We start from the raw sequence: 12,247 nt of genomic DNA, 5'->3' as shown, positions 1-12,247 counted from the left end.
AAGCCTTTATCTCCATTTTAAAGAGGGAACAGAAATAACTTGTCTGAAGTCGTTTAGCTAGTAAGTGATCTTTTTTGGCAGTCTGACCTTACTTCCTATGCTCTTAATCACTGCAGTATACTGTGTTTGCAAAAACTACCATTTATGGAGTGCCCATCACGGGTCAGGCCCTCTGCCAAGTGCTGCTTTTAAGTTCATCATCTAATGTAATCCTTATAACAATCCTGAGAGGAAAAAAACTGAGCCTTAGGTCAGGAAAATCACTTACATCATGGTTTCCTCAAGCTTCTCCTCTGTAAAGAGATGAATAGTGTCTTTCAAATGTTTTTGGCCATGACACACAGAAGGAAATAAAAATAATATGATTCTGTGATTTGACCCAGCAAAGTTGCATGCAGATACACCTGAAACAAATTTTCATGAAGCAGTACTTAAACTTCACGCCCTCTGATGCTTTCTAATTAAAAAATAAATGTGGTTATTAACCACTAAATTGATATAATGTTACCACTTACTACTGGGTTGTGACTGACAGTTTGAAAACACTCCTTTAGAAACTAAAGATTAATAAGATTCTTCTAGTTTCAATATTCTGGACTCTCTAATCCTAAGTCGATCAGAATTACAGAACATGTGTATAATCAAACCTTGTGGATGATGCATAATTTCTTGTAGTATACTGACAAATGGATATCTAGTACCTGTTTTAAATATATCTAATATTCAGTATTTACCACAGTACAGTTAATCTGGAAAATAAAGACTGAGATATGTAATGTATATATTCATGTTGTAAGGTGGAAATGTTTTAGAGATTGGTGGGACATAGGTGGTCTTTTTGTATATATAAACACCTTAGGAATAAAGGTAAAAATAAATTTTTACAAAATTTACCATTGCCTGTAGGCAAGACTTAACTAAAGATGACAGACTAGTGAAGTTTAATTAGTGGATTTAAGGAGGAGGGGGAAATCTAACTAAAAAAAAAAAAAGTTAAATTTGAGGCATAAAATAAATTTTAAGTTTAGTGAAATCAAATTTTAAGTGAAACATGTTTTTGTATTTGATCATATGTGTACTAAGGTTTTCCTTGAGAAATTGGATATCAAATTGCATTTTAATACATAGAAGCTCTGCTGTTATAGATTTTTATAGCATTAGGTTATAGCTTAATAAAAAATTATAATAAAAATTTGACGTGATTGTTAAATTGCTCAGGATTTGTAAACATTAATGCATGCTTTAACTTTAGGATGCAGTGAAAAACAATATGCTATAAGATATCACTCATATTAAACCACTTACTTATAATATCCATGTTTTCGTTGTTTTCCTTTAGGTTGGATGGAGTACTGCTCGTGATTATTACACGTTTTTATGGTCCCCTGTGCCTGAACATTATGTAGAAGGATCAACAGTCAATTGTGTGTTAGCATTTCAAGGTGAGAACTGAAAAGCAGAACTAGATGAAATTAGATGTTTTATTGCCATTAAAGATGTTGTACCCCATTGTAATGATCTACTTAAGCATGTCTAGTAACTAAAGTTGAATTAATTAGTATCTTTCTTTATCAAAAGTCATAAGAATGTAAATAAATATCTAGTGTAGGTCACATGATATTTTATGTAGAGAAAGGTTTTTTCCTTATTGTCTTTCATTGAAGAGAAGTCTTTTGATGATCTTTTTTTCAAATGAGAAAATAATGCTGTTACTGATATTAGATAATATAACAAATTAGAGGTGAGAAAAATATTCCATATGAAATCACAAAGATGATTAACAGGATTTATAGAGTAGAAATTCTATAGGGAAAGTTGCCTATAAAATCGATGTGAGTAATATAAAATTCATTTTTGTCTTAGCATTATATACAGATTTTTAAAAATTCTCTTATTTAAAGGAGGAGATAGATATACCTGGTATTGCCCCTCCCCCCACATTCTGCCTTCACAAAGGTGATGGCTAGAGCTTCAGCATCCTTCCTGTGGCCATGAGGGGAAGGCGTAGACAAGCACATATATGTCTGTCCCAACATGTCTGAGCCACTGAATCAAGGCCAGCAGGCAACTGCCTCCAGATTGCTTGTTATATGAAAAAAATACACCCTGTTGCATTAAAACAAAACACAAAAATTTTATTTAGAAATCTATAACAGAATTTGCTGTAGAGTGATTTTTGTAGTAAAATTGTACTGACTTTGGATTGTATTAAAGCAAATTCTTAGTCTTGTTTATACCGTGGACTGTTTTTGGTCTGGGGAAGCTAATGGACTCTGTCTCAGTATAATATTTTAATATACATGAAATGCCCAGAATTGCAAAGGAAACCAATTATACTCCATTATATGGATGTAACACAGCTTATTCATCCATTTGTCTGTTAAAGAATATTTTGATTGCTTCCAAGTTTTGGCAGTTGTGAGTAAAGCTGGTATAAACATTCATGCACAGGTTTTTGTGTGGATGTAAGTTTCCAACTCATTTGGGTAAATATCAAGGAGTATGATTGCTGTATTATATGGTAGGAATACTTTTAGTTTCATAAGAAACCACCAAACTCTTTTTTCCAAAGTGGCAAAACCATTTTGCATTCCCACCAGCAATGAATGAGAGTTCTTGTTGGACTGCATCTTTACCAGCATTCGGTGGCGTCAGTGTTTTGGATTTTGGTGGTTTATGTCTTTAAAAAAACTTTTTATTATGAGGTTTGTATATGTTTGGTGTGAACATCAGTTGGGAATGTGATCACGTGGAGCTTGCATATATAAAAAAAGTTTCCTGGGCTTTCTTGGTGGCGCAGTGGTTGAGAGTCCCCCTGCCGATGCAGGGGACACGGGTTCGTGCCCCGGTCCGGGAAGATCCCACATGCTGCGGAGCGGCTGGGCCTGTGAGCCTTGGCTGCTGAGCCTGCGTGTCCGGAGCCTGTGCTCCGCAACGGGAGAGGCCACAACAATGAGAGGCCCGCATACTGCAAAAAAAGAAAAAAAAAGTTTCCTTATGTACTGTGACAAGAAGCGCATATTCAGAGAATAAACTTTGTACTGTAATATAGACAAAGATTTAGGTCCTCATAGATGTTTTATAGATTAAGAAAGTTATAAATTATATATGTAGTTTATCTTTTAATTCATAGCCTTTTTTTAGATAATCAAATTCAAGTGTGTATATTGGAACTGATTTTATTATTAAGATATTTGTTCTTAAAAGTTGTGGCTTTATTTTCAGTCATTCTTTTTTTTAATCCACTTAAAAAATTTTATTTATTTATTTATTTATTTTTGGCTCCGTTGGGTCTTCGTTGCTGCACATGAGCTTTCTCTAGTTGTGGGGAGCAGGGGCTACTCTTCGTTGCGGTGCGTGGGCTTCTCATTGCAGTGGCTTCTCTTGTTGTGGAGCACAGGCTCTAGGTGTGCAGGCTTCAGTAGTTGCAGCATGCAGGCTCAGTAGTTGTGGCTTGCAGGCTCTAGAGCGCAGGCTCAGTAGTTGTGGTGCATGGGCTTAGTTGCTCTGCGGCATGTGGCATCTTCCCGGACCAGGGATCGAACCCATGTCCCCTGCATTGGCAGGCGGATTCTTAACCACTGCGCCACCAGGGAACCCCTCCAGTCATTTTTAATGTGATTAGTTTTCTTATGATAAATAAGAAACTTACAGAATTTGTTATAGTGACTAATGAATTTGCTTATTTATGACAGCAGAAAGTTTAAAAGCAGTTAGAAAAAAAGGAGAAAAGCATCTAGTTTATTTCTGTTCATATTGTAAAAGCATTTTCATGGCAGCTAATTTTACATGTTTTTGAAAGTCATAATTTTTACTTTGGGGCTTCCCTGGTGGTGCAGTGGTTGAGAGTCCGCCTGCCGATGCAGGGGACACAGGTTCGTGCCCCGGTCCGGGAAGATCCCACGTGCCGCGGAGCGGCTGGGCCCGTGAGCCATGGCCACTGAGCCTGCGCGTCCGGAACCTGTGCTCCGCAACGGGAGGGGCCACAACAGTGAGAGGCCCATCTAGCACAAAAAAAAAAATTTTTTTTACTTTGAAATTCAGAAATAAAATCTTCTGCTTGCCTAGAAGTTGTTTGTTATATAAGAAACTTAGGATAGAGTCATGAAAAACTTAGTCATAGAGAATTAGAGCCAGAAGGAATTTTAAGCATGATCCAAACAATTTTGCTCATTTTGTGCAGTAGTCATGAGAATCCTGAAATGCAAAACTCAGAACTAATAAAGTGTACATAAATGTAACTATTTTCCTAAATGGACCCTTATTTGTTTACTATAATTTGATTGCTGATGTTACAGGCTATAAAATTTGACTTGGAGTTTGGTTTTTACTTTTTCCTGTTTTATTTTCAGTTTTACTGATCTGAGGAGAGCTATTTCTAGGTAGCTTTAAATTTCAGTTCTGAATAACTATATCTTGTATCTCAAATGGTATTTGAACCATAATTTTTAGTGAATTATTTTTGTGAGATTTAAAAAAAATCAGACCTCGAATATGTAGTTTGTAGAATTTCTAATGCCATGATACCAGAGCTGATTAGTCAAACTATATTTTTCTTTTCTATTTAAACTTTAAAAGTAAGTGTAGAGGCCTTTGCAAAGTTACTCAGCCACGGATTAATAAATTTAGTAGTAGATAGTAGGAGGATGGGGTTTTTAAAAACTTCAAAAATTTATTGCTAGATATACCTTTAATTACTTTTTTTCTTATTTTTTTTTTTGTCTGTGCCTCGAGGCTTGCAGGATCTTAGTTCCCCAACCAGGGATCAAACCTGTGCCCCCCTGCAGTGGAAGCACAGAGTCCTAACCACTGGAAAGGACCGACAGGGAATTCCCTGTATTACTTTTTTAAAAAAACTTTGTATTTTGAAATAATTTTAGATGTAAAGTTGCAAAAATAGTATACAGAATTTTCATCTACCCTTCACCCAGCTTCCCTTAATGTTAACATGTGGCATAACGACAGCACATTTATTTAAAAAACCAGGAATTTAACATTGGTACAACACTGTGGACTAAAGTACAAACTTTATTCACATTTCACTAGTGTTTCCTGTAGTGTTCTTTTTTCTGTTCCTGGATCCAGTCCATAATCCCACATTGCATTTAGTTGTCATATCATCATACTCTTCTCCAGTCTGTGATAGCTCCTCATTCTGTCCTTGTCTTTCATAACCTTTACATTTATGAAGAGTACTGTTCAGTTTTGTTTTGTTCCAGTAGCATGTTCCTCATTTTGAGTTTTTCAGACAGTTTCTCATGATTAGATTGAGGCTATACATTTTCAGGAAGAATATCATAGAAGTGATGATGTATTCTTTTCAGTGCATTGTATCAGAGAGTACTTGATGTCTGATTGTCTTCTTACTAGTAATATTAGTCTTTTAAAAAAATTTTATTTATTTATTTTTGGCTGCCTTGGGTCTTTGTTGCTGCGTGTGGGCTTACTCTTCGTTGCAGTGCGCAGGATTCTCATTGCCATGGCTTCTCTTGTTGCAGAGCACGGGCTCTAGGCGCGCAGGCTTCAGTGGTTGTGGCACATGGGCTCAGTAGTTGTGGCTTGCGGGCTCTAGAGCTCAGGCTCAGTAACTGTGGCACACGGGCTTAGTTGCTCTGTGGCATGTGGGATTTTCCCAGGCCAGGGCTCGAACCCATGTCCCCTGCATTGGCAGGCAGATTCTTAACCACTGCACCACCAGGGAAGCCTGTAATATTAGTCTTGATCACTGGTTAAGGTGGTGTCTGCTGGGTTTCTCCACCGTAAAGTTAGTATTTTTCCCTTTGTAATTTAACAGTATTATGGGGAGCAATTTTGAGATACCTTGTTTCTCCTCAAACTGTCATCCACTAATTTTAGTATCCATCAGTGGATGTCGCCTACAATAATTATTGTTGTTTTTGCCTGATGATGCTTTTCTATTCTCATTTCTTGGACATTATTAATTGCAATTATTATGTTAGGAAGAGTCATCCTTTTCTCATTCAGGCATGTATATTTTTTTCTGTGGAATAAAGTCTAATGCTATCATTTTTTTTGTAGCTCAAATTGTTTTAGCTTTCTTTGGCTATTGGGAGGTCTGTTAAGGGGGCTTCTGTGTTTTTTGACTCCCCCACCCCCTTCTTTTTTGACAACTTCTTTCTTATTTTTAAGCACCACAGGATGTTTCAGGCTTATGTTTTCTCTGCACCCTCCCCTCTGTGGACAAAGTTCAGCTATTTTTTAAAGAATGAAGTCAAGTGAAGTCAATATCATAATAATGAGGCTAAAAATGTCAAGATATGAAGGGATAATAGGCATAGTGAATGCACATTTCTGGGTAGATATTAATATCCAAGATAAGGGGAATATATTCACCTTTGTATGTTCGTTTCACAATCATTGAATGCTTCCTTTTTTCAGGTCATTCTGGGGGAATTCCAGAATTTTTATGTTTATTAATAATCTGTCCTTAGTATTTCTGAGTTCTGAATGTAGGCTGTAAAGCATGTGTATAATGGTAATGCAAAGTACATGGTGGAGGATTTTTTTTTTTTAATGTAAAAAATACCATGGGAGCTTTGGAGAGGATTAATTTTGAGCTAGGATAATCCAGCAAAATTTAAAAGAGGGTAACAGTTGAGCTGAAGAGAGGAGGAACAAATATTGAAAACATATTATTTGTCAGATAGTGGGCTAGATGATATAACTACATAATCCATGGTACTTTGGAACTTTGAGATAGATGGCTTCAAGTTTCTTTTACAGATAAGAAATTTGGGCTCGGGAAGGATAAGTAAATAATAATTAGTGGTAGAGCTGGAATTCCAGAATAAATCTGTGTGGTTCCAAAGCTTATTTTTGTTCTGCATCAGTAGACCTCATCCTCTTTCTGCCCTTACACAGTGCACGTGTGGTGTATTCTTTTTGTTAATATCTCTCTTTTGCATTTAATTAATGTCATATTTGAGGGAACATTTCTTTAAATGATGTATTTTTCCAACCCCTGGTCCTCCTAGGCTTTTATGCTGGTTCTTCCATTGCTCCGCCTTCATCCTCTTTCTCATTGAAAACTGCATACTTGACTGTCCCAGATGAGTTGGTTTTACCCTAGTGAAGATACAGGGAAAGAATATTCTGAGAATATAAGCTTAGACCTAAGATAAGAAAAATATGGGCATATTTAGGGAAGAAAGAAGAGTCTAGTTTTGATAGATAATTTGTGAAAGATAGGAAAGACATATGAGTGCTTAGAAACAGGGTCAGAAATGAGAGGATATGGCAAGATTTGTTAAATTCAAATAATTTTATAGCAGAAAATTTAATACTTTTTTGTTTGTTAACTTCCTCTTAGGTTATTACCTTCCAAATGATGATGGAGAATTTTATCAGTTCTGTTATGTTACCCATAAGGGTGAAATTCGTGGAGCAAGTACACCTTTTCAGTTTCGAGCTTCTTCTCCAGTTGAAGAGTTGCTTACTATGGAAGATGAAGGAAATTCTGACATGTTGGTGGTGACCACAAAAGCTGGCCTTCTTGAGGTTGGTACCAACAGTGAGGTGGTGATTCATAAATTTATATTATGAAATGTATTATTTTGTTATGAACTGTGACTTAAAAATAGTGAATGTTTTAAAAAAGACAAATCAGTCATAGATAAATTACAAACAGAGCTCATGTTGGTTGACATTTTAAGAATTTTTAGGTTATGCAGGAGTATAACCTGAAAATCAAATGCTTTTTAACTAAAATAATAGTGTTGTTTTTGAAATACTTAAAAAAAAATTTCTGTCACAATTATGTTACTGATTTCACTGTGGCAGGGACTGTCCCTAGGCTTATCAGTATTTTGTGCATAGTATATCTGCAATAAGTAATTATTGAGAGAATTTAGACCTAAAACTTCCTAATGTTCCCTCACCCTAACCTTTCTTTAGGGATGGCCTAATCCCTAGTACAGATTTGGGGGTGAAGCTGATGGAAAAGCGGTATAAAGCAGTAAGTCTAACTGTAATTGGATGTGAACTTCATTTCACTATACCACAAGCGTGTTCTATCTCACGTGTGATAGTGAATCAGTGAAGCATCCCAGTCTCGTAATTTAGGTTCAGCATTTTTAGAATGATTTCTTTTCCTGTTTATCTGATCAAATGAATAAGCTGGAATAACCATAATTTTTTTAAAAAAAAGGTGAAAAAGCTTCTCACTGTTTTTCACTGAATATTTTAGAGTCATTGCACTTGCATCAAAAGAAATTTTCTGTGTAGATGGTCTAATAATGCCATATGTCTTAATTTTTAGTATTTAGTGAAGGAAAAAAATAAAACAGCATTCCTGTTTCAAGGTATTTCTCAATGTCTTTACCCTAAACCTGAAAAATTAGAATGTTATATTTGAGTTTCTGTGAAAAAGATCTTCTTTAATTGGTTCAGTATACATTTTTGGTTATTTTACATTCCTATTTAGTCTGTGGCAAGTCATTGCTTATTCTTTATACTCAGATGGATGTTTTTTATATGTAAATATTTTATGCCTTTGATTTTATTTATCTTAAAAAACAGACTACAGAAAAAAGACAAGAGGTTATAGATATTAGACAGTCGAACTAAGAAGGTGAGAAGGAACCCGAAACTTACTGTGAATTTTTCTGTATCTTTCCTTCCCCCTTCCAGAAATTCCTCTCTTATCTTAAATAAAGAAATGTAACTTTTATAGGGTGACTAAAACATTTTGTGGTGACAACCGCCTGATGATCAAGGTTTTTAGCCTGGTATTTGAATGCTAGTCAAAGATGCTGAAATAAGCCTAGATCTTACGAAGAATGCAGTGACTGTTTATATTGCAGTTTTTTGAATACTTGTTAGACCACCCTGATTTCAGGACCTCCAACAGAAAAACAACAGGCATTTTGGCATCTACGTATCTTTTGTGCTCCAAGTAAATTGGGACATTGCACAATTCAGTTCTCTTCTTCCTACTCATAAAATGTATGCTGTCTCTTAGGTAAATGTTTCTGAGATAAGGGGTATTTATATCTGATCAATTTTTTGACAAGTCTTTTAAATTTCCACATTTATCAAAATCTTTAATGATTTTACTAAAAACACACCAAATTAGTACAAGTGTGAGACATTATCTAGGGCACTGTTGTCATTAAGAATGATTGAGCCACAATCCTTCAGTTTGCGAACCTTGGTTGGATCCTAGATTTTTTAAAAGTAGATATTTTGGGGGTAGTGTAGGATATTTTAACTGTGGACTACCCATTGGGTGTTATTAAAGTATTGTTAATTTTCTTAACTATGATCATGGTAGTGGTTAAATATAAGACTGTACTTGTTAGGAGATGCTTGGCCTGTGCACTTAGGGGTGAAGTGCCTGCAATTATGTTTCAGATGCTTTAGCAAAAAAAAAAAAAAAAAGAAAGAAAAATAAATAAAAGTTAGGAATATAGAAGGAGATTAAATATGGCAAAATATTAATAACTATTGAATTTAGGTGATGGGTGTATGGGTGTTCATGGTAAAATTTTAACCTTTTTGTATTCTCGAAAGATATCAGAATACAAAACTGGGGGCAGGAATTAGACTTGTATACACTTTTATATAATTTTAATTCCTTTTAAAAATTTCTACTTAAGATTCAGTGAACTCTAAAGTATGTGTCAGTTAAATGAATTACTGGGAAAAAATGGTTCTTTTATAATGTTTCTGTTGTACTGTGTCAATGTGTATCTTTATTTTTAAGCGGCCAGAAAGTTTAGAGCCAAAAATCATTTTTTAGGGCTTCCCTGGTGGCCCAGTGGTTGAGAATCCGCCTGCCGATGCAGGAGACACGGGTTCGTGCCCTGGTCCGGGAAGATCCCACATGCCGCGGAGCAACTAAGCCCGTGAGCCATGGCCGCTAGGCCTGCGCATCCGGAGCCTGTGCTCCGCAACGGGAGAGGCCACAACAGTGAGAGGCCCGCATACAGAAAAAAAAAAAAAAAAAAATCATTTTTTAAAAAATAGGTAAGGTAAAAAGAAATTCAGTGAATAAGTAAACTTTTCTCTTTTGAGGGCATTTACTCCTGTCATTTTCATTTAGTCTGATGGAAGAGATAGATGAGTCATTAAAAAATTTTACAGTTCTTTAACTTTCATAAGAGCCATTTTAGAGTTTAATTAGAGTTTGATTCCATGACCCTGGAAAAGTGACTTGGGGTGTACTGGGGGAAAACATTTTATTTTGGCTAAATGTATGATGCCTCCTTTGTGACGTTTTCCCTCTGAGTCTCCATTCTTCTTCCCTTGTTAGAATCAGACTTCTTGCTGTAAGAGAAATATTAACCATTTTATTTACTATTTTAGGTTCCTTAATTTGGTAATTTTTAGAATACTGGAGTTTAGATTTTCCTGAACTAAGTAACTGTTAGTGTTCATGTAAGAGTCAATTATATTGTTAATATGTTACAGTGTGCATTTTTGTCCTAAAATTTGCACTTACTTATAAAGTGTCTTTTAATTTAGCTAAATAGAGGCCATTTTATACATATAGAAACTTATTCCTTAGTACCTTATTTAAAGAACCAAAACTTTTCACAGTAATCCCATAGATGAAGGCCTTATGTAACACACAAGGAAGTTCTTAATAGATTCAAAGATTTCCCATAGATTCGCATTCAAGAAGAGGTACACGTTTGTCTCCTTGATTATTACCCAAAATAAGAACAGCCCAGAATTAAGTCACTTATGAAACTTAATATGCCTCATTTTTAGTACTGATTTGAAAAGTGATTAGCAGGCAACTTCATAATAAAATTCATTACTTTTACACCTTCTTGTAATGCTTTTTTTCTTTGCCCAACCAAAAAATGGTTTAAATTTATGATTCATGAATTTTTCTAACTGAAGACTAAAAGAGTCTGATTGACATGAAGTAGATAGTATGTAAAAGTTCTTTCTGCAAATTTCTTCACTATTTTTTTGAAATGGAAAACTGAATTAGTAATGTATTGTAAGATTATATAAAAACAATTTGAGTTTTCTGTTTTATAGTTAAAAATTGAGAAAACCATGAAAGAAAAAGAAGAACTGTTAAAGTTAATTGCTGTTCTGGAAAAAGAAACAACACAACTTCGAGAACAAGTTGGAAGAATGGAAAGAGAGCTTAACCATGAGAAAGAAAGATGTGACCAACTGCAAACAGAGCAAAAGGTTAGTTGTGTCTTATGTAACTGATTGGAGTTATAGTTTATTGTCTGAAACCCACTTTTTTCAGGAACTGAACCAGTTAAAATGAGTGAAGACCACATGTTGAAAAAAGTGCATTTAGGTAGATGTTTGTATGAGAATAGGTCAGAGCCTATGAACCTTCTGTCATAGCCTCTTTTACGTTGTAAATGGTTAAAATACTTTTAGATTTTTGGTATCAGGCTTGTGACATTGTCCCTGACAACTGTTTCTGGATGATTTACATCTAATTGTAGAATACTTGATTGATCTTGGGGAGAGGGGTTAGAAATACAATTAGGAATGATAAACACTGAATAAAGGGAAGAATAGAATAAAGTAGTTAAAATTACTTTTCTAAAAAGCAGAATTTAGTGAAATAAGATGTAATATTAGAATTCTGAAATCCTTGGTGTGAGAAATGCAATAAATTATACTAAAAACCACCTAATTAAAAAGTGGCACAATTTCTTAATCTAAGAAAAAAAGAAGTATAAGTGTAAAACAGTGTGGCTTGATTAGAGATACAAATGGATTTAAGTCAGTAGCCAAAAACAATGGAAAAAACCAATCACCTCATTTATTTAATATTTTCATAAGAAAATTTGTTAGTTTTGACAAACTTGCACAGATTATGATTATACCTATCACAGTCACACATATGTTGTAACTAGTTGGATATGCTGATGTCCATTGACAGGATTGATCTATTGTTCCCTAAGGATGGGGTCTGTTCCATTATTCTGTTGGGCAGCGAAACCTAGAACAGTTGCTTAATAATTGTTAATTGAACCATTAGTACAGTGATTCTCAATAGGTTTTATACTCCAGTGAAGTGGTTGTATATTGCACACCTGAGCAGAGATTATATATACAGATAGGGCTCAAACTGAAAATATTTCTTTAGCCTTATTCTGTTTGTTTGAGGATTGCTTATTTGAGTTAGAGGGGAAACATAACATACAGCAATGTATACAGTTGTGAATCTCCTTATAAACATCTGTAAAGTCTTCTGTCCTTATTACCATTAGCCTTTTTAGTTTAAGATACAGTTATTCCC

The 12,247-nt window shown here is 34.9% G+C and overlaps 1 protein-coding gene across 2 annotated transcripts in view; it reads left to right on the top strand.

Moving 5' to 3' along the window:
- TAX1BP1 (Tax1 binding protein 1) overlaps positions 1 to 12,247 on the top strand; it is a 97,154-nt gene that overhangs the window by 20,080 nt on the left and 64,827 nt on the right. For both annotated transcript variants that reach the window (XR_010842190.1, XM_059073525.2), the window contains exons 3-5: positions 1,340 to 1,442; positions 7,331 to 7,518; positions 11,014 to 11,172. Coding sequence is in view for 1 of the 2 variants with exons in the window: in XM_059073525.2 (XP_058929508.1) it covers positions 1,340 to 1,442; positions 7,331 to 7,518; positions 11,014 to 11,172 (450 nt within the window). In the remaining variant the exon portion in view is untranslated. The remainder of the gene's footprint in view (positions 1 to 1,339; positions 1,443 to 7,330; positions 7,519 to 11,013; positions 11,173 to 12,247) is intronic.

The sequence above is a fragment of the Kogia breviceps genome, chromosome 9 (genome assembly GCF_026419965.1).
Source record: "Kogia breviceps isolate mKogBre1 chromosome 9, mKogBre1 haplotype 1, whole genome shotgun sequence".
Classification (NCBI taxonomy): Eukaryota; Metazoa; Chordata; class Mammalia; order Artiodactyla; family Physeteridae; genus Kogia; species Kogia breviceps.
The sequence above is the reverse complement of the archived record's forward strand: the minus strand, read 5'-3'. Positions and strand labels throughout refer to the sequence as shown.